Below are 23,527 nucleotides of genomic sequence, written 5' to 3'. Positions count from 1 at the left end.
ATAGATAAAGAGAGCCCTAATCAGCGCAATGTACGTGCTGGCTGGCATGTTTTTAAATAGTGCAGCGTTTCTCCGGTGGGAGGCAATATAACAATCGATGCTCCCCTCCAACTATACACTCCTAAAACAGAACTTCACTGCATAACACGCTTCTATCCGACTACATCATCCCAAATGACATCGCTTTCTCTCCTGATTTGTCGAAAACGGCTTGTTGTTGTTGCCTTTTTTGTGTCACTTATGCAGTTATGTTGATTGTCACAAAAAGACATACACACAGCGCTTTCCGCAAATAAGGAGTGACAACAATGTCATTCTGTGCAATAGTTTCTCTTCAGCGTGTTAGTGGTGTTTGTAGTTCACTGTGTAAATGTTAAGAACATAAAGAGTAAACTATTTTAAGTGTCTTTTCATGGTTCATATTTGTTTTGTGATTGCTCTTCACGGGCAGAACAGAAGACAAGTAGGCGCCTTTTCTTTTCTGATATATTGCGATTTCATGCGCACTTAACAAGATCACTTTCACACGTATGATTGTGGGGCATGTAATTCCATGAGTCTTATGTTTCGTACTAGTGCAAAAGAAGAAAAAAAAAAAACAAGAAAAGAAAGAAAGAAAGAGAGAGAAGGAAAAGGCAGGGTTTGCATCTTTTTATGCCCTGGTCGCTAGCTCAACACGTAGAACCTGTACTATTGATTTTTCACAATTGCTTACTACCCGTAGTATGATTTGAACTTTGTGACGACCCATTGCGAAATGATTGATTGATTGATTGATTTGTAAAAGAAAAAAAAACGGAGATGTTAGTCCTAAACCACTCGGGACAGGCTTATAGTCCAGGACGCGTTATTCAGGGAATGAATCGCCAGTTATGCTTAATACTTTTGTGGTTTCGACGAAAATTAAATAATTGGATCAGGTTCAGAGAAGAAAGATAATTTTGGGGAGCAAGTCGACAGAATAAAGAAAGAAAGACTTCCGAGTTTCACCTCGTACTGGGAAGAGCGACCCCTTGCGTACCGCCCTGCTCGTACAAATCTATTGAGCTATAGTATGTTTCCCACCCAACACGTCAATACGTCGCCCCCCTCAGTCGATGGGGGCGAACAAACTACGCGTTAATTCCCTATTTGTCCTTGTAGACAGGAAGCACTGTGGTCGTCCTGACTCCGGCACCACTCGCTCCCACTACCACGACCTGCTTGGGAGGCACCTTCACTCGTGCCTTGCGGACGATGGACTTCTTGAAGAACTCGGCGGGCTTCGGTCTGCGCTTCCTCAGTTGGCGACGAGCAACGCGGGGAACCGTGGCGACGAGGGGTGACGCCGACTGAACCGCTACCAGTGGCTGCACGACTGCTGTAGGTGAAGCAGGGGCGACGGCCAAGCGCTGGAACGCGGGTACCTAACGAAGAGTGACATATTATGAATTGTTTTGGGGTGTTGAAAAAGGTCGAAACAAAAGCAATAGAAATAGTAAAATTAAAGGCAATCAGGTTACAGAAAACAAGATCAATTAATAAAAAAGTGCAGCAGCACAGACGAATCAGATGATGCAGCACGTACGTGGTATGTCGTTCAGCATAAAAGGATTATACAAGCGAGCTGGTGTAAATTTGACATGAGAAACATATTCCTGAGTTTGGGGTGTACGTGTTTTACGTCCTCTCCTCTTCAGCCCAAACTCAGGGATATGTTGCAAACGTGGTACGTGATATGTGGTACGACAGCATATGGCACGACATACACTGTGTTGTGCAGCTGTAGTTCAACACATAATAACGGTTTGTAACGGTTTCCTGTTATGGTTCAATTACACAGTCAAGATATAACGACAAAAGAAACAACAGAAGACAGGAGACAACCAGCGATTTACCTTAAGAATGCAGTAAGATGAAACATCACACGGTATACAGTGAACCCTCGTTAATATGACCCCCGCTAATATGACAATTCCGCATTATGACCAAAATTTTTGGGAACGACCATTGTCATAATAACGAGGGTTCACTGTATATGGTCATGTGACATATGATATGACAGCATTTGACGTCGCATATGCATATCCACATGGTCTAATTGCTGCTCTAATTCAGCAATAAATAAGGGTTTATAACAGCTTCCGATGATGGTTCGGTACTGACCCCTGTTTGGAATGTCTTACCATGTTTTAGGGCATGAAAGTGAGTTCCTATGAGAGCTGACAATACCAGAGTCCTGCTGACTTTTCGAGCATTTCTGTGTCAAAGGCTTTATATGTACCTGATGCGAGTAAGCTTGCTGGACGTGTCCTAACGAAGACGTCCTTACTGCGTAGTCCCCGTGGTGAGCCTTGTAGACTGGATGGGACGCCTGAAACGCGTGAACTGGAGCGCTAGCTACAGGAGCTACCACAGCGACTGGCGCTACCTATGATGAAAGGTGATGATGACGATGATGCAATGAATGAATAGGATGCACGTAATGTAGATGCACATGAAATGATCTGTGATACGCACCCTAGGGACGTGCACCGGGATGTGTACCGCTGCTGCTTTCGTGAGCACAGCTGCCGGAGATTGATCGGATTCGATTTGGACTCCAGCTGGAGCAGAGTTCACCGTCCCTGGTTCGTTAGTCTTCACCCATGCTCTGAAACCGGCTGCGTCCGCGACGTACTGAACCTGTCTGTACAAGCCGTGCGCATCGCGGTAGCCGTAGGATCCGGTCTTAACGCCGTTCCCAGCGTCCTGTTCGTGGCGGGACTGGCGGTTGCCGTATTCGTCCTGCGTTTCGTAGCCGAACTGGTACGGCTGGGGAGCGTACACCTGGAACGACGAATAGAGCATTATTAGCGCCAGATTACAGGATGACATTACCACTTGTATATAAAAAGGGTCTAATGGCGGTGGTGGTGGTGATTGTCCTGTGGGCAGCGTCACGACTGTAGCCTAGATGAGGTGGGATGAAGTTTGAACGCAGGTGGAGATAAAGGACTATATGGGATGCCGTCGAGAGAAAAAGAAAGCCTAGGACGCAATATGAGCATGGCTCGTTGCACTAGGCCCGTTTCCTGAAAGCGTTTCTTATGGGCAAGACCACTTCTGGGGTCTAGGACATTGTCCAACGTGCCATTTCTGGAGTGCGCATATTTCTCCCGCACCTCATTGTATGCACGGCAGACTCTTAGGATATATCCGATGGCTTCGGTTTGTTGGTATTGTTTGTGATTTGCGCCTTGTTTGTGTCAGTCTAGTCTAATTTAAGACTGAGCCAATCTTATGTGGTTGCAAGATGGCCAAGTCAAGATTCTGTTCGCAGGAGCTAAGGGAAGTGGAGCTCTGGGGCATGGTGGTAGGTGTGCAGCCATTGTACTCACATCGCGAAAAGCGACTGAGTTGCAGAGAAAGAGAACAGCGAGATACTGCTTGAAAATGCTCTGGTACCGCAAGGGCATGGACCGGAGAAACATACCCTGACATTCATGGGGTAACTTCGCCAATAGTCCTGGCGGTTACCATGATACAGGGAGAATCCCAATGAAGACTACTGAGGGATGCTCGCATGTTTTCTGTGATGGGTAGTCCTCCTGAACTACCCAAATCCCAGAGCAATAGGGTTAGCACACCCCTCCCACACATTGTCATCGCATCTTTGTTGTTGTTGTGCCGGAGAAAAGGACCAAAGGACATGTCGGAATGCAGATAGCAAGATAGGCTCTAGTAGATGGATAGCAGCACACACACCCACACACACACCACAAAGTGTTATCTTTCGAGTTAGTTACAGACCCATCGCATCCTTAAATCCCTGGAAGCACTCGAAGTTGCATCTCACGTGTGGCTTCATCGCATCCACTGAGGTTGTTAGCATCCATTTATCAGCGTCATCTGATTCACGCAAGACCTATTAGGGCGGACCCTCAGCTTCCATTCAAAGTGCAACTCATTATTTATCCGCTACTTGCTTGTCCAGATGGCCAGATGCGGATGTGGGCTAGAAGAATGCAGATATTGAAGACAATACTGTTTCTGCTATAGCGTGGTGAAATGAATGGCGTTCCCATCACTTTTATCCGTATCGAAAATCTTTGAATGGGGTTCGAGGTATCGCCTCGAACGCTGACTTAATGAAGAACTTACTGAATGCCACTCCAATTGAATAATGGCTCTTGATGAAAAGGCACTAGCAGGAGCATTGCCTCAGCTACGACTAGGCTGCGGACTGTGTTTTGCACTGGGTATCACGCGGAAAAAGCACAGCGGAACAATATTCTGAGTTGTAAGGAAGTATGGGAAGTTTCATAAGTATAGTGTCATACAAGTTTCATACAAATTTCAGTACATATCATAATACAGTAGTTTCGGTTTCATCGTTATTTCACCTAATGGGTTTTATCACCGGGATATGTATCCATGTAGATAAGCGTTGATGTCACAAAGCATAGAACCACAGTCTGGTCACGGCCCTTTAAAAATTCCCCTTTTCTAAGATTTTGTGACAGAATGCACCTGTTCCTCTAACAAGTGGCGCAGCACCCGCGAACTTCAAAAGCGAAGTGCACTGCACAGTATGGTGCATTGCAAATCTGCGAAATGTGGTCCGCGTGTACTAGGGTGGCACATGAACGCCTTGAATTACGGAAGGAAGTTTACGAAATTTAATGGCATGGTCGTCGTACGGCTAGATCAAATATAGCGACTCTACGGTTGAGTGACATCGGGTCTTCCGCTACCGGGTTTGCGGCCACTTTGCACAAGATGCACGGCGAGTACTGTTCTGAATTCCTTCGTGCAAGTTTAAGAACGTCGTTAATACAGAGAACAGGTATGTTATTTGTGTGGTAAGTGGCCGTAAAAAAAGTACTATCCAGTAATGCCAAACTTACGGCGTTATTCGTGGCATCTTTCCTGCTCAACATATCGCCTGAAGGAAACATCGCGATAGTTTACCCCACATGGCGATAGCGATGGTAAAGCGAGAGAGAGAGAGGGAGAGAGAGAAAGTATGAAGTCTATAGAGACTCTCTGACTCTGGCAACGCTGGGCTGAAGGTCTGCTATTGTCTATGTATCGAGGGGTTGGTTGCTCAGGGACCCTCACAAGCCGTTCTGCACTGTGTATTTCTACGCGATCTCACGGATAAATTGTCGTGCGTACACAGAACCAGATTCAATAAACGCGTTGACGAAAGGAAGGAAACCATGTTCGTCCATAACGGCCACGACTTCCTTGTGCGATACGTGTATGCTCATGTGATCGGATATCGACGGAACGTAATTTCCGACCTGCACAGCGCGTCGAACTTTCAAGGAAGGACGAAGGGCGTGGCTAGCATATTTGCATTCCTTTTGACCCTCTATTAAAGGGTACGGTGTTGAAAGAACAAGTCTGTTTCTGGCGCGCTGCTTCGTTTATGTCATTTTTTTTTATTCAGATCGTTGGTTGGTCTCGAACAGTCGACCGCCTGATATGTAAGTTTGGTCACGCATTTAGATTCTTGCGAAGAAAGATAAACAGAAGGAAAGGATACTCACTGTCAAGAAAGCGGTCTCTCGCAAAGTGTTTCAAGTTCAAAATGGCCTCACTAGCATGCAATGTTCCTCTTACGAACAAATTTAATTATTCTTGGCGCCATTATGAGTCGGCAGATAACGGCGCCGAGCTGGAGGAGCTGTTATCGCGTGTAATCATCCCCAAGAATACCGAAGGACACAGCAAACGGCGTCTGAAGTTGCATGCTTTCTGACTTTGTGACACAACTATTGCACCTGCCCCTGTAAATTATCCCCTCTCTAGAGTGAGAAACAAATATTGAAAAAACCCACCAACTTGCAAGTACAAAAGTACCTTCCAGGTGACCGCACCTTCGCCGATATCATCTTGCTATCTCTGTCTGATTAGAATAAAACAACGAAAAGCGAAAGGCACGACGACGACTGCTCTCTCAGCGTCTCGGGGCGTTGGAACACTGCACGTGTTTTGTCAGCATTCCATCCGATTGGTTTCCGATATGATATAGTCCTCCTTTGCTTTATTGCTATACTGAACTGACCCCTTCAACACGTTATCAAAGCGTAATCCAGTTGCAGGCTCCCGGAATCAAGGTGTGGCTCCACCGAAAACTAGAACAGGTACAAAGTGCAATGCACAAATAAAAAAAGAAAGAAAGAAAGCCCTGTCAGCAGCACTGCCCTACACCCTGGATGTGATTTACATCCTTTTTTTTTATATGCCGGAGTATGTGATCCGTGTTGACAGTGATCAATGACGAATGAATTTCGTCAGCGAACCAAAATGATCTATGAAGCCGTTGAAACACTATCTCAAAAGTTCCCATTGTTTGTTTCACAAATAGGCGCAGGTACTTAGTTCGTATCTCCGTGTGTGCTCCGAGCACGCTACGATCGTTACAGGCTGAGAAGATGAAGCGATAGGGGTTTCTCGTGTGGTTTTCGTCCCAGATAAGTTTGGAAGGTGAAACGCATTAAAATTTCATAATGCTTTTGGGTGTGTGTTGGGGTGGGTGGATACATCATTCGCGGAAAAGGAAGTATACACCTGGCCATATTTCTCTCGAAACACTATCTGTGTTGGACTGTGGTATTACAGTTGACCTACTTAATGCTTATGGTATCTTTGTACGCCGATTAAACACGTTATTAAATCAAGTTTTGACAGGCGATAAACAAGAATACACACTATGGGTTTTATGAGCACCTTTGGTGCCAATGCGGTTCTGCTTGGTTTGTGACCGAAGTCTGAGCAGAAGTATAATTAAGTGCACAGCATGAACGTCACATAGATACAGAAGGCCTGCTTATTTCCTCCTCTCGCTCCTTCCAAACGTGGCACATTTAAAGGTGAGATGTCGTCTGCTTTAGCAAGTCGCACCAGATGATTTGAAAGAGTGGCTTTTTGTGGCTGCTCATGCGGCTCATGCTGGCTCATGCTGGCTCGTCCCATAACTACGGCTGCCGACAGCACGGTCGTGATTGGCGGATTATTAATCAGGTGCATCATACGCTATCGTCTTTGCGTACGTAAGGGATAGCGTGGTGCTTCTGCGCAATGTGCAAAGCTCTGCTTGTGTCTTGCGCATGCGCAGAACCACCAACGTACTAAACGTATTACAACGTACTAAAACTCACTAGTGTGGTGCTCCTTTGCCCTTCGGGAAGCTCTCTTTATGCTTTGCGTGTGCGCAGAACTATCACCGTTACCCCTTAGGTACGCAAAGGCGATAGCGTACGTCAAAACGCAAGTCAGATTATAACAAGTTGATGAAATTGAGTCGACTGCCTACGCTCTCACGTATATTCGAAATCTGGCAATGCATTCTCTTCTATGATATAGTTTTGATAGCGAGATATGTAGACTTGACGGCAACATTTAATACATTACTTCGAGAAGTGAAACTACTCCATCGGTAGTGACCACGCCCAAACAAATCGCCGAGCTCGATATGCGAAAGCACCAAGGACGTTTCAGTAGTGGAAGCAGTGGGTAAGAGCGTGTAGTGTCTCCGACCACATGTATTTCCATACTACCTTGCCGCTAAGGGCGCAGTTTCTTGCGAGATGTACGCAATATTGCTGTAAGCAGATAGGATAGTACATCTGTACAAATTGTTATTGAAACTGGACCCCTGCTGTTTGAAAAATGCATTACCGAAAGGTTTGGCACAGAGTCTAAGATACATGTACACCCTTTGGAATTAGTGCGATTTCTCTGGATTTGAGGAGCACCGAAGTACGGAGATCCTGCGGGAGCGTTGCCAGAAAATACGCGGTTCATATTTTGTCTTCCGTTATACCATAGACGCTTTGGTAGACACCTTGTGACTTAAGGGGACGATCGCATTCGTTGCAGTCGATTTCGAAACTATGGTGTCATTTTATTCCTCCTGGACAATAACAACAACAACTATAAATGATTCCTCCTGGATAACTTACCACGATATCGAAAATCCCACGAAAATAGTGGCGTAGTTCGACTGCTATTCGATGGAATACATGACAAGGGCAGACGCCGGATGTTGAGAGTGTTCCGGAATTCCCTCTCTCGAAAAACCAGAAAACGTCACTCCCTAAGAACGAATGTAAGCACGGCCTTGAGAAAAAGGAAAGCTGCGGGCGTGCGGGCGTCGCATAGAGTTACGGAGTGTGTGGAAGGCGCATTCCCTCCTCTCACTCCTCTGCTTAGGGAGTGACGTCACGCCGCCGGACCTTCTGCATGCGGTCGCGGAAGCAGTGCTGATCTTTAAATTCGTTTATTTAATATGTAGGCACATTTTGGACGGGAAAAAAAAATCTGCCGGGTAGAATGTCGGCTGATGCCGGAAATAGCAGTATCAGTTTCGTAGATCGATTTCCGGATGCACTCGTGCAAGTGTTGCGCGGTGCATGCATCTTCTTGTGGTGATTGTCGTCAGTTGAACGCCCTCTTCCACCCTCCTCACACCCTTTCCTTCTATTTCTTTCACGGCTTCTACTTTTCTTATTATACTTTCTCATTAGGTAGTCTAGTGTGTGTGTGTGGGGGGGGGGGGGGAGGTGCCGATCCGACCCTGTCACGACTGGCGTCTCCACTTTTTTTTTTTTTTTTTACTATTTCCACTATCAATGTCATTATCATCGTCATCCAAAATATATGGTTCTTTTCGAAGGCAAATAAATAATGTCCATATAGTCAGACGATGGCACTATCAGAGATTCGTTGTTGATGCTGATGAAGAAAAGTACTACAGAGATTCGTGTGTTTGGGATTGGTGTTTGCAGGCATGCCATGTTGTTAGACATAACTAAAAACCTTGAAGCCCCGGTGAATAAACAGGCCGCAAGTGGCTCGTAGGGACGGCCAACAACACTTCGGGAGATTATTAAATGTAATAATAATTCATTCACTCTCCTGCCAGATTCCCATTACATTCGCCAAATGAGACCGAGACCGTCAGCATATAGGAAAAGAACGCAAAGTGGTCCGATGCCGTGCCTCGCGGCAAGGTCCGACAAGGCTGTCCCGCCGAAAGCAGAACCTGAAATGGCGTATCGCGGCTAAGTCCTGCTGCAGCTGTAGACGTTCTAATTACCGGTTGCAATCGATTAGCCGCGAAGGAAACGATGGAGCCGTGAGGAGTGTTATGTCGTTGGCACATTTGCACGAATTCGCTCCTTACGTAAAGCACTCCAGTAAAGACATAGAACCTGGAGGCACATGCCATTGGCGTTGCCGAAGAGCAGGTTGGCGCAGTGGCCACTCCGGAATCATTCCAGATTTATCAGAGCCCGGAATGGAATTGGAATGGAATTGCGAAAGCTGTCCTAGAAAAGTAATGGGAATGGAATTAGGCATTTTTTTTCCACAGGAATAGAATAAGAATCGAATGGTCTGCGTCCCCAGTGGTAGTCTCGGTTTCAACCTGATGGTTTCTGCCATCGCGCCCTCTGCACACACAATTTACCACACCTTTCATTCCGAGGAATGCAAAGGAATGGAATTATTACAAATCCATTAGTCGGAATGGAATTGGAATGGAATGGGTGACCCCATTCCGCAACCCCGCTGAAGAGTATCCTACCAAGCAATCCGATCCGTGTGTTCACACGAGCGACGTTCCCTATAATACTCCAGCAGAAGATGCGAAAAACGTTATAGCTTTCTGCTGTCACGTGAGCGCGAACGGGAACATGCTGCGGCACAGCCACAAGCTATTCCGTAGCAGACGACAGAAAAGACGATGACGGTGTCGTCTGCTAAGTGCGCAGTACGCCACTCCCGGTATTCCGGCATCGTAACATTCCCGATATTCCGGCAACATAAATCGGGGAGGAACTTAGGCTCCGTGAGCAGTTTTTTTTTTTCTTTTTGTTTCACTAGAACTTTCCGTGAGCATATCCCTCGTGTCAATACACGGGATATGATATAAAGAAACCCAAGCAGCACACAATATTGGACCCATATTGGCTGGTCATTGGCGATACAGGTCCAATATGGGACCCGTTTCGCCAAGATTTTCCCCATATTGGCTGAAAATGGGCAATATGGGCCCCATATTGCCCAGTTTCAGCCAATATGGGGAAAATCCTGGCAATATGGGCCCCATATTGCCCACTTTGAGCCAATATTGGGAAAATCTTGGGAATATGGGCCCCATATTGCACGCGTACACCCCATATTGACTGAACAGGGTACGTAGCCGTGTTGTACAAATGCCCAAGCAGCACGGCAAGATTGAACGTTGAAGCGTGTGAAATACCCTATTCACTACATCGTTACATTCAACAACTTCCCGCAGATGATACACATTGTTCGAAACAGTCAACGTACTTGGCATTCCCAACGTAAAGTTCGCTAGAGTTCGACACCTCAACATTCCACGTCTTGAAAGTCGCCGCCATCTTCCTTCGCGATGCCAATGCCAATCGGTCGAGCCGACTGTGAGCAAGCGAGTTGTTTGAGCGTAATCACGCGTCCTACAACTAATGCGCATGCGCGACAGCCCGAACGGACGTTTCATAGGGCTAAAATGTCGCTGGGTGCTGTAATGGTAACGAAATTGCGGCAGGTCAAGTAAAAAACACAATGTTTGATAAGAAGGGATGGCTATTCTGTAAAGTTAGGTGATTTCAAGTTGCTGCAAGCAGTGTAAATTGCTCTGGCGTGTGTCCGTCACCGCCACGCAAGTGTTTCGCTGCTTTGTATTCTCGGAACGGGTGTGGAAGTTATTAGTCCACAGAATATTGCAATCCCAATGAAGGCTTCTGAGGGATCTTAGGTATTGGCAGTTCTGTGGGACTGCTTGTGATCTTGAGCGCGGGCGTCGCACCTGTTCTTCGTTTTTTTTGTGTGTGTGTTTGGGCAATGCCGTGTTTCTTTCCTGTTTTTCGTTTGCCTTTTTTTTTTTTTTTGCAGTGATGTGAACGTGGTTCAATTAGATCCGCAGAAATAAAAAAGCAAAAATTATACAAAAGTAGTGAATATTATACAGCATAATGCTTTATTATTACACGGGCTCCCCGTAGGTGTTATCACAGCAATATTGGCGCAAAATGGGCTTGCCAATATGGGCTGCCCATATTGGGCCAATATTGGCAATCTTGGCAACCCATATGGGTCCAATATTGGACCAATATTGGCGTGCTGCTTGGGAATATAGGGGCTTAGAGGTAAAATTTGATAGCTGTTGCTGGAGTTGCTGGAGCTCTGACATGCTGAAGCTTAGCTGGGAACATTGGAACTCGGTGATATTTTATTTCCTCGTAGAGTGACAAGCTGGTTTCTGACCGATTTCTGAGACTAATTTCTAAGACTGAAACAAATACCAATTTCTGAGCAACGACTGTTTCAAAGTCAACAACAAGTGGAAGGTCCATATACATGTTTGTGACACGACAATATCATTCATAATTTAGTCATTGTTGGTGTTTGTGGCACGATAATATTGCACTGACCTCTTGCTCCACGTATCCCGCGTGGGTAAATGCTGCAAGCGCTGACAGCAGCAGGCCGATCTGCAAAAGAATTAGACACGGTAAATTCCATGAACTGGCTGCTGGAGGGAAAGTTTTCAAACACAAGTTTGTACTTTATACACAGCTGAATGCACCACAATATCGTGAAAGACACTTTTATAATGTACACAAATATATGCCAGCTGCTCTGACATGTCAGATGTGGGGATTCTTAGTTTGCAATTCTCTAGAACTATAGAAACTAATATACCGGTTCTGTGCTTGCTACCGTTGGCTCCGTTCGTACCCGTACCCGAGCCGTGCTTGTTCCTTTGCCTTCGTAGTAATACTAATAACAAATCAGACAAGCAATTTCATGTTCCACATAAGTGTTAGCTAGTATGTGTTCGGTATTGATTATTGCTTGCGTGAAATATTTTACATCAAATTTTCTAATAACGCACAGTTGGCAGGCAGGAGTTGGTATTGGCACTAGTCCTAGTTTTAGTCCTAGTTCACTGAGACAGTTGAATAGGGCCAGTCCTTGTGGCTGGACTTCCGCTTTGATGCCAATACACAGTGGCCAATACAAACGCGTGCTGAGGCAGTCTGCGAACCCGCGACAACATGTGAGAGGCAAGTTTCTGGTTCATCCACGGGGCATGCCATTGTGGACGTTGGCAGCATGACGCCATCACGTCTGACTTTCATTAAATGCCGCAACAAAGAAATATGCACGGAAGTTCCCAGTGCCACAAAGAGAGCCTCATGGGCGTGTGAAGGTGTCACTTTCTTTATTGAGGAGGAAACATTTCGCGTCGCTCTGGGATCTATGGAGGCATTGTGTCAAGCAATGGGCCATTATGTAAGACGATGTGTCTGTGAGAGAGGTGCCCTATATTGTAGTGTAAATGTAGAGCATAATGATGCCAACGACAGTTTTGTTTTGCACTCCCATATGTCGGGTGCTGCATATAACGTGTTTTTCTTTTAAGGACGTAGTTGGGAGTAATGATGGCAATGCGATGTCAAGGCCCTGCCGTAAGACTGTCAAATATTTAACACAATTAAACGATTATTTTTCTGGTACAGTGTACATTTTGAACGCAAATGTAAAAATTTTGAATATAGATAAATATCGACATCTAAAATACAATATTGATAAATGTCGATTAAAATGTCTAGTAAAACCCGCTCCCCATAGGTTTTCTCAAACTGCAGAGTAGCAGCTTTTTATCGGGGGCCACCACCATCTCTGTAGATGGAAACGGACTTGAAAAAAAAAAGTCGATAGGTTAACGATATCCGCAAGAAAATGTCGATATTTCATCCATGTTTTACGATCTGTATCATTCTGTGAGTGGAAAGGATCAATATTAATCTCTCTATATATGGCGATATCCGCGAGAAAAATGCCGTTATTTGATCGATATTCGATAAATTATTGACATTTCTTAAAACATCGATACATCAATCGGATATAACAAATATGACAAATAATTGATATTGTTCCATCCCTAGCTTGTACAGAGAACAACGTTAAGCGCAAAGAAAAACACCACTCCATTCCACGCTTTACCGCCGCAGCAGTCCCAGATAACACCTTCACTGCCAGCTGCAGCCAGAAAAAATCCGCAAGACGTTACTTCGCTGCCTTAACAGAGACCATAGACCAGAGAATTAGTGTTACGTCTTCGTATATCCTATATCTGTCGTGACCAGGATCAGGGCACTAGAAGGACTAGGCAGAGCTCGCCATTCAAGTATACCTTCCTTTCCACCACAAAAGAATATGCCGTTCGGACAGACACCGACTGATGTGACTGAAAACTTCTGAAGACGTTGACGCAAGACTTCCTTTCTATCGTTTTTTCATCAAGAGGCCAACAGAACGAATTAATAATACCAGGAACCTTGTTGACCAGAAGGAACCTCCTGGCGCATCTATTACCTGCTCCACAGCCTAGACACTGGTACCCTAAATCCTACTTTGACACTGTGTACATTGCTGCGCGCCAAAGTCTGGTCTGCTATGCAGGGAGTGAAGCTATAGGGATAGGAGCTCTGGGTTCTTCTGGGTAGTGTGGTGCGAGAGGTTCCAACCTCAGCCCTGTGGACGCGTGGCCATTTAGGCTTTCCAGTTTTGTTGCTACGTCGTAGTTTAAACACACCGCTGATAGAGAGTTTGCAACTGAAGAGCTGAATTTCAAAATCGGGTGTCATTTTTCACCAAAATTGGGAGAGGTGGCGTTAGGTCCACTGCTGGGTGTCCAGAACGCCGGAGCACCCCAAAGTATTTCCGCCCACACCCACACACAAAGGCACACCCACACACAAAGTTTGTGGGGAAATAAGTTAAGCCATACGTTCGAATCGTCGTTTTCTTGATTCAGAGAAATATGACTCGGATCGCTTTGGAACTCTCACAAGGGCACGGGCGCTTAGCTATGCAGGCGCTCCTGTAAGGTAACACTTCATGCCGCAGAACGGAAGGCATTGAATTTGAGTGGCATCTAATGCCTGCAGTGAGCTACAGTGGACTTGTTTCGTCACAGTCTCACAGAAAAGCGACGCGGTACGCTCACTCAAGAGCCTGGGTTGTATGTGGACACTAGCAGATAGTTTGTCTTTCAACATCTGTCAGTCGACACGATTCTGGCTCGACTGAAAAAGGTGCGTGGGCGATAAAGTGACAGGTTGAAGTGCCAATCTTCTATGACGTCTTCCAGCGGGCGTGAGAAATGTAACGCAGGCACATACACGCGTCTGGAAGTGGTTTCGAAGTGGCTTTTAGTGAACAAACGTGAAGGCGAGTGGTGAGACTTGCTGGGGGCGTTAGCTCAGCGGAAGTGGCCGCGAATTCACTGTTCCCTTCGAGTGGAGTCAAATATTGGTGCATGAAGAGTCCTCACGAGGTGGAGCACTAACGAATGTGCCAGAGGCTCATTGTACTGGCAGAAAGGAACACAGAATGCAGTGCTGGAGTATTTGTGCTGGTACGTTGCAATCGCGCAGCCGCGAGGACGTAAGCCGGATAGTATATGGTTTATTCTATAGTGTCTACTAGTATTTGTATCTAGTGGTTTATAGCCTAGTCTAGCATGCGGTAGTCTTTATTTCTCCGTTTACTTTTATCATAATTAATGTTTTCGCTCACACTAGATTGATTGATTTATTTAAAGAAAAATAAAATGGCCCCGGAATATTGGCTTCACGAGTGAGATGCACTAGTGAGCTCTCACGCTTGGCTCAGCGGCAGTGGGGTAGCATCCTGTCCCTGGAGCCCCTGTCCTGGCGTCCTGTTCCTGGATTTTCCCTGCGTCACCATCATCATACCAGCTGTTATTGTTGCTGTGCTAGTTTGTAGTATTAAAATCCAGGTTGTCTTATGGATACAGCAGCGATGTTGGTGCATGATGCTATGCAACCAGGCCCTTTTGTTGATTACTGTTGCAGATTGTTTTTATAATGTAAAAATACCTTAAAGTAAACTGCCAAGTAGGAAACCAAAGTTGTTATCGAATGCCCACTGAGTAGAAAAGTGAAAGGGACTAAAAGCGAACTTCCAGTGAGTAGTTTTCCGGTACACCACCCCTCCTCTGTCCCGTAGTCCTGATGTACGTATCTTCCACAACAGGAGGTAGGATAGGTAGGATAAATTATAAAAGAATACTCTGAACGCTACCAGAATATAATATGCACGGCTAGCTATGGGATAGACAAGACTGACTTTGCGTGATTCTATTGACGCCGTTCCCTATGCAAATTCGCAATCGCGTGCACAATGCCAAAGAAATCAGTGACCGCCTTTTCGTCGCCAGCTGACCGCCGACGGTATCGCACTTGATACCTGCCTCTCTCGCGAGTAACCGAGATCTAATTACCATGCAGCAGTGCTGCACACACCCGGCTACGGTGCACAAACTGGTCTCATTACTGTGCCATGATCGAACTCATAACAAGAAACTCCGTCCGTCGTGTCTGCAGAGATGGTTAACCTTATCGCAATGGCGTTGATGCGTGCAAGTTTGTAATACACCAGGGCTGTAAACGGAGCGTGAGATAGTAGAGTAAGGGAAAACGAATAAGTAAACCGGCTGATCCTCTTATTTCTTGATGTATTCAAGACCAAAAGTTTCGACGTCTCGGTATTCTGCAGTGAACACAACTGGTCGTTGTACAAAATTGAAGCACAAGGTTGCTTCTATGATAACTCACTGCCGTGCATTTTTTCTCGTAGCCACCTCATTACGAAGTTGTCCATCACGCAGAGTAATGAGTGTGGCGCGTGCCACCGCATGTTAATTCACAACGAGCATAGTTCAATTGACCTCGAACGCATTGTTTCGTTGTCAAGCATCAAGTTGCAATAACCCATGCCCTTGATATCGAATTACGAGACCTTCGTACTGGCTAATCTCCACCAATTGTTTCTTTGTGACTGGTATGTACCCATAAATATATAAAGCTATCATTATTATTCCGAGCAGGTTACCATCGGCTGAATTGATACGGGTGAGAACCCGTCAAAGCAGTGGTGCTACTCTTTTTATGGCTGTCGAGGTACGAATAAGCCTCCAGAATAACTGAATAAAGCCACGTGGATAAGTAAGCATTGTGTCAGGCGGGACGAAACGGAAGTATATGCTTAATCTAGGGCGGGCGTGTAAATTTTCTGCGGCGTCGAAACAACCGAGAGAGCTTTGCGTTTTGTATGCAAACATGCATGCCACGCGGTATTTGTACTCGTGTGCACCTTTTTTCTTTGTTGTTTTTTTACCATCACTGAGCTCTACCACCAGTGTCAGAACAAAAAAGAACAGGAAGGAATTTGCTTCATCTCGTGGTCACGCTGCTGAAATTATCATTTCAACGACGCAACCGCACTCGCAGAGATCAGGTATCTTGAGCACGTGTCGCCGCGCGGCATTGGACCTACGCGTGACGTATGTTTTGTGTCCGTTTCCGGATCCGCCCTCCGTACGAGAGTGTTCCTCCGCCTCTTCGTAAGGTCCAGGCATGTGTTACGCAACTTTCGGTGGAAACCTACGGCAAAAGTAACATTTTCAGGATGCCTACGCCGATGGGGGCCGCAGACAAGGGCGCGGTCCTGGATTGCGTATACGGTCGTCTCCCATTTAACGGGAACATGGAATCGACGAACGCGTGCTCTCAATTAGGTCCGTGTGTGTGTTCGTCCGTGCCGACCGGCAACGATGAAATGTGTAACTGTGAGATGGTCGAATAATTAAAGGTATTTATTCGTAAGCGTGTATGGCTCATTCGAGTTAGATGGCTTCAAAGAATGAAAACAACAATAACAACTATTAAGTTCTGAATTTATGATGTCGTGGGGTGTGTCCTCGCTTAGGCTGTGGTGCCTTTTTCCAGTTCATGTGTGTAGGTATGATTTGAGGAGTTAGCACGACACGTACGAGAATGTAGCGGGACAAATGGTGACGGTGATGCGATGAAGAAAACAACTGGGGATGGGAGTTACGACGAAGTCTAACTGGATACCCCAGTACGCTTACACACAGAAAGATCAAACAGATGAACGAGTTAAATGCTCGTAGCGTGTAGTGGAAATATGGGGGTTTGAAGATTTATTAAAGAAAAAAAAAAGAAAGGTCAGTGAGACAGAGGTCGGCTTTGCTATTCAAAAAAAAAAAAAAGAAATAAAAAGAAGAAGAGAAGGAAGCAGTGCAAATGCTTGTAGTGCGCGTCTATGGAAATGTGCGCTATGAGCACCTAACATTACATAATGTAAGTATGTAACTAACGCCCGATGACATCAGCATTCATCATTTAATAGGTAGTGTGTTGTTCGCAAGGAACTGTACTGGATGACGCTAACGTTAAACACGTGAGCAAAATAGGATTTTACATGAAATGTCTTCTCTTTCACAAGCCTTATACTTACAGCCTATTAGCTCCGAATAAAGCAGGACACTGTATAGGAATACGTAACCGAGTTTATATCGGGTAATAAATTTACCGCGCATCATATATTCCAACGTCATGTGAAATAAAATACGGGTGAGACATCAAGAATCGTATTCTAATGAGAGTCACGGCTGAGCATTATCTAACTGCCTCATTTGACTGAGCGCAGACTGTAACGCCTCGTACTTGGTATAGTTAAATTAGATAAATTCGGCGTTGCTCAATCTGCACGTACAGTTCGACAGCACAGGTGCAGCCGAACACGTTAATCGAACAAGTTAATTAAGTTACGTGAGAAAAAGTACATCACATGAGCAGTTATAATGTGTGTCGAAATTTTATTGCATCGTCGCACCGAGCCACGCACGTAATAATTCATCTAATGTCACTGCCCACATTATAGCCTTACAGGTCATCCATCGTCATCATCTATTGTTGTTGTTGTTGTTGTTGTTATAGGTGGAGGGCGAGCAACGGACAGCTGCAAGTTGTAGACCTACAGCAACAATATGGCGCCATCGACTGGTTTCGAGACCGCAGTAGCGTTAGACTGTTAGTAAGTTGCGGATATCATATGCAAAAGTTCATCTAGCGGAACGTTCTAGTTTTTGAGGCAAACAGGAAAAATGAGCGGCGCGTTTACATCCGCTTTCGGTTTTATGATGATGTAAGCATTAGCTACCCAGGGTTGATAGACGTCATAAGGGTATGCGACCGAGATAAAAACGAATGAGGATCTGCTTTTAAGATCACGGTCAAAAGTAATGAGCAAGTTTCGACTAGAATCCGTGGCTTTGAGTGCATGGTGGAAGAGACCGGAAGTTACTAATAGTGACGCAAGGGCAGCGAAAGCGCTTGTATTATATAAAATTATAATATATATAGATTTATATATACAATACGTATTTATATATTATATATGTATTATTGTATAAAATTCAATAATAAATAATCTGCCGCGAATTTAATTGCAATGCTTTGTACGGTGATAGTGAGCACCATAATAACTTAATAAGGCACGTGACAGCGTTTTATAAGCTTCTGACTGTGTTGATTTAAAGGGTCACCAAAGTACAAAAATTCTTCTTGCTCAATGAAAGATACTGTTACCTTGACACCAACATAAAAGGAACGAGATTTGTCCGTTACGTCGTTCGTGATTTATGAACGAAAGAAACCGCAATTTAGGCTTTTCCTCTTCCTCTCCTTCCCAAGAAGAGTGACAGAGCGGGGAGCGTGCTCATTGGTCTCCTCAAACGATTCGTCCAATCATCGCTGGAGATCGTTTGAGGAGACCAATCAGAGGCCTCTCCGCATCCTCGCGCTTCTTGAGAAGGAGAGCGAGAGGGTAAGCGTATATTGCGGTCTCCTTTGCTCACAAATCACGGACGATATAACCGATCAACCCCGTTCCTTTTGTGTTAGTGTTAAGGTAACGACATCTTTCATTCTTCGATTAGAAATTGCCGAACATTAGTGTCCCTTTAAGGACAAGTATATGCGATTGATATTACTTTTCTGACTGGGAGCACGGAAAAGGGCGTACTGCACTAACGTCCTGGAATGTCCTGAAAACCATCCTGTAAATGTCATGAAGGACGCCCCCAGGACTGACAAAATCAAGTCCCCGGCTGTTGCAATGGCAGTACGGATGATGTTCAGTAGCATATCATTCGGACAATCCGGGATATTGGCGACATCCTCTAAACGTCCTTAGGATGTGCCTTGGTTGCGTGGGGCGGCGTAGCTCTGCGTACATGCAATACAGACACATAGCGAGCTTTGAAACTTTCCGCTACACCCTCTCCAGTGATCCCAAACCTTTTAGCGTTCCACTTCAAGACAGCGGAGACGCTCGATATATCTTACGCTCTGCCTTAATTCGGAGCGACATCCGCAAAGTCCACAAAATATCTCAGCCGTGACGACCTCCCCCTTCTTACGCCAAGCAACCAAGCACGTAATTGCCAGAGGAGAGCCAACCGTTGAGCCGTTTAATGGCAACGCTGCCACACACGTTAACGCGTACAAGGAGATTCACAAAATACCTGCGTTGTTATTATCACTCTGCCCTAAATGGCAGCGTTGTCGGATTTCCTCCTTACTTTGTGAGGTTTCAAATTGTCTCAACGACGTAGAATGGTCCATCTGGAACTGGTTTCCCAACGAGATAGCGGAGAAGGTTATTACAAGTTGTAGCGTCGGTGCGATTTCGTGACCACGTTGTCTGTCTCGAAGGTGATGGGAGGACATTTTCCGCTATCGAAAGTCATATTAGAACGTGACAGAGATTTCCATATTGCTGAATGCTGTTTTGTTGGTATCTGAATCGAAAGCGTGATGCTGTCATAAGGAACAAAGGAATCGCGTACGAAATGATTTTCTGTTTCTCGAAAGTGTTGTGAAGCGTTCTAGGTGACTGACATTACTAGAATCGCGGGCACTGAAACGCGTTGTAGAAGAATGTGGAAGAAATAGGCAATAATGGTTGGGTAGTGAAAGTCATAATCATGTTGTCAAAAAAAAAAAAAAATGAATCCCTTTCGTAGTATTATTTCTTCATCTCTTGTGCTGCAAGGTGTAGAAGATGTGTGCGATCTATATTCCATAGTCTTGTCCCTAAAAATGGTCGTGCACCTAGTTACGTAGTTAATGATCGGTGTGGCGAAGCTGAGTTTATCGACCCTGGGTTCAACCCATATGTCTTTTTCCTGCCACTAACTACAGCGGAGGCAGCGAAAGGAAGCGATTTTACGAATCTTCCATTCACTCAGAGTTCGTGGTTGTATTTACTGTTTTGAACAATTTTCCTGCTCGATCTACATGATGCACATATGCATGTATATGTCTGTTAAACGTAACTTGATTCGAGCTATCCAGACAATAATATTATGAAAAACCAAAACGAAAACAAGGGAAGATATGTGGAAGGTGAGCTACTTCCGAACATGTTTCAAGCTTGTTACTTGGTACCCTGAATATGTAATCTGTGTATCTACCCTCAAAAAGAAAGAAAGAGGAAGAGAGCTTAACTTCGGTGGCGACAGAAAGAACAGCAGCAGCTACATGCGTGACGATGCGATAATGTAGCAACAACAAAAACAATAAATGAAGAAGTGATGATGACATGGGATGTTTCCCCGTGGTAGCCACAGGACAATACCCCACTTCACAGCGGTCAATATGAGAGGATGAATTATGATGAAAGTGAAGCGACGACAGACTGTCGGAGTTCTGTTTAGAGCTCTTCGAGGAGTCCAGTGACTTGTATGAAAGCAAAAAGGAAGCGAAGAGCCCGGCTCTGATGCGCAGGGGAACTCCATGGACCAAGTACCTTGGACAACCTGAATGGTCTATGGTCAAGGAGTTCGATAATGTAGCAAACGAACCCCTCTGATGTTCAATTACCATGAGATGATTAAGTGAGATACGGTGTACACATCATGAAGAAAACAGCGCTCGAAGTTGTTTGAAGTTGTTTGTAAAGCTGAATTTGAAGTTGTTACATGCTAGATTGCATGTGCAATCTTTGCACTTACCCCTAAAAAACAATAATAAAAGAGTGGCAGAACCAGAGAGAAAATGTGTCCTAATTTTGGTTGCAAAATTTCCACACCGATGCGCCATTATCGTGAGATTATGATTGATATGGGTTTATGCCACGACTGGATAAGCACGCTCAACATCTTCGAAGTCGTGCTTCGAGAACAAGAGCAAGTGAATCATTTCCGGGTCTCAAAGAGCTTAATACTCCCTGGAATCGAAAACGATCTATACGGTGCAGCTCTCACGTTCACAGTCAATGCACACAAAACGTTCCTCACGATTCTCCTAAATATCCACGCTAATGGCGCGTGCTCGCGGACGGTAGCATCACGCACGCTCCCATTGCTGCGTTCGGCAATCAGTCACACGTAGCCGCGGAACAATCCTTTGTCCGCTTTCGTTTGTCCTTTATGACGTACGCAATAGGGGGAAAAAGAAAAATACTCAATTCAAGGCTGTTATGGCGTTCATCAAGGTGAGATCAAAGTCCTTGCGCCGTCGACTATCGTCACGCAACGGCGTTCATGAGGAGGGTGGGTTCCGATATGAACGCCATAACCGTTCTCCGGTAATCGTTGTGCAAGTGCCCGCGCGCCCAATTGCTTTCTCCATGAGGACACGATCCGATCTGGAGATGTTGGGCAAACAAATCATCCGTATCCATCATTGTGCGATACCGTCTACAATCTCTAAATTAAATGTATACTACTTGATTCCTTCGGTGGTGTAAGGAATGACATGAATGAATGCGTGGGGCAGTAGTGATGTGCTTGTATATTTACATAATAATGAAGTAAGGCTGCATCTTATGGTTCCCAACGCGTTTCAATGCTTGATACGACCATCGTTGGCGTTAACCGTTTGGTCACGAGTCGCTGTCACGTGGTCCTATTATACTACGGACGAACTTTCACATAAAGCTGCTGCCTTACGATAGAGCGGTATCTCGTGGTAACCGTACCGGCATCGGTGGACCGGTTGGTAACGTACCCGCCTATAGATTCCAAGGTCTCGGGTTCGAATTCCGCTAGTTCGCCAGCAACTTGGTGGCAGGACAAATTGTCCTTCTACTATACTGAAGTATGGTGTATAGTAGTGACCTGCAAATTAACGCACGCAATGCAAGACAGGCACGCCACAGGGGTGCCAATGTTGACCAAATATGGAAAGGAAAAAACTAAAAAAGCTGCACTACATACCGAGGGTGCAGCTATCTGTGTTTCTCATCATCCACGAGTTATGGGTCCCCCCCCCCCCCCACACACACACAAATAGAGATACGATGATGAGATGGGGCTGATGGGTCCCCCAAACGCGCACGGTGCTCAACAAACTGCGCTCTTAAATATAGAAGAGGAACACTTTTTTCTTCTCCCCTAGAGCTCTATGCATTCAGTGGGAAGGTAAAATAATTCACGTTCTGGCAACATTGAGTCGAGCCCATAAAATACGAGGAACTATTTCGGTACCCGCTCTTTCTAAATTCACCTTCGCTCAGCATTGAGGCATCCCCTTGTTTCGCAATTACCGACGCTTGTCGAAACGTAGAATCAGACCGAAAGGAAAACGGACAGCTCTTATCGATGATGAAAAATGATATCGGCTCACTTTGGGAGTTGTCCCACCGCAAGTGCAAATATGACGAAAGTCGGTCAGTACGCAATGCAAATAGAGTGCAGCGTTTGTTTTCGAAGGAGTGGAGGAACTTGCTGCCGGTAGCCGTGTCGGTCAGAAACAATGGAGCTCGTAAAAGGCAGTCATTACTTAACTGTGTAAGCATACCCCAGAGCTGAGTGATAGCCTTCTTCCAAAAGGCTTGAGTGAGAAGTGGCAAATTGGCTATTGTCAACTCAAAGGGAGCCAAACTCTTGCGCAAGGTACGACGTATGATGCAATACAGCTTCGTCGCCTTTTGGTCATAGCGAAATTGAAGCCCCACAGCTTGGGTTGCAGTCATATTCTGCTTGCTCGAACATCCGTTAAACGAATACCACTTTAGGGCATGCTCTTCTCGCGTTCGCGTGTGAACAGTACCATAGGCTCTAACGGGCACTCTGTGATATGATGAAAGAAGGAAGTCGCTGAAAAGGTTAGACAGCTGTAGGACTCGAACCCACACCTTCTGGTTTACCGGTCCAGGGATCTTACCAATTGAGCTAAGAAAATACAGAAACCGACACTGAAGGTTTTTGTTTAAGTTTAATTTGTACAAGCTTCCGCGTGGAGGTCCACGCTTCCTCAGGTACCCTCCTGACCTCCACGACCTCCTGGACCTCCACGCGAAAGCTTGTACAAATTAAACTTAAACAAAACTCTTCAGTGTCGGTTTCTGTATTTTGTTTATGTGATCTACAGGACTTGACTCCCCTCTTCGTATACGCTTCAACTGAGCTAAGCTAACACGCCTCTCCAATGACTTCCAAGGGTACGAACCTTCTTAGTGACGTCTTTCTTTCATCATTAATTTCTTAGGCACTTGAGGCTTTGTATGTATTTGTTCTTACCACTGACTGGTAACTTTTTGCGTTCAAGAATGAAAAGTATCATAATTGTATTTCAAATACTTTTTGAAGTATTTTGTACTCTATCTTAATTACATTACA

At 45.3% G+C, this 23,527-nt stretch overlaps 1 protein-coding gene across 2 annotated transcripts in view; it reads right to left on the bottom strand.

The window, feature by feature from the left end:
* Positions 1-635: 635 nt before the first annotated feature.
* The window catches only part of LOC135366885 (cuticle protein 16.8-like), a 33,171-nt gene continuing 10,279 nt past the window's right edge, over positions 636-23,527 (bottom strand). Inside the window, exons 2-5 of one of the 2 annotated variants that reach the window (XM_064599852.1) lie at positions 11,433-11,492; positions 2,500-2,808; positions 2,264-2,410; positions 636-1,406 (exon numbers count right to left, since the gene is read on the bottom strand). In XM_064599852.1, coding sequence (XP_064455922.1) covers positions 1,128-1,406; positions 2,264-2,410; positions 2,500-2,808; positions 11,433-11,492 — 795 coding nt within the window. In that variant the 3' untranslated portion in view covers positions 636-1,127. The remainder of the gene's footprint in view (positions 1,407-2,263; positions 2,411-2,499; positions 2,809-11,432; positions 11,493-23,527) is intronic. The other variant, XM_064599853.1, reaches the window with a different exon arrangement.

The sequence above is a fragment of the Ornithodoros turicata genome, chromosome 8 (assembly GCF_037126465.1).
Source record: "Ornithodoros turicata isolate Travis chromosome 8, ASM3712646v1, whole genome shotgun sequence".
Classification (NCBI taxonomy): domain Eukaryota; kingdom Metazoa; phylum Arthropoda; class Arachnida; order Ixodida; family Argasidae; genus Ornithodoros; species Ornithodoros turicata.
This window is presented reverse-complemented; position numbering and strand designations above follow the sequence as displayed.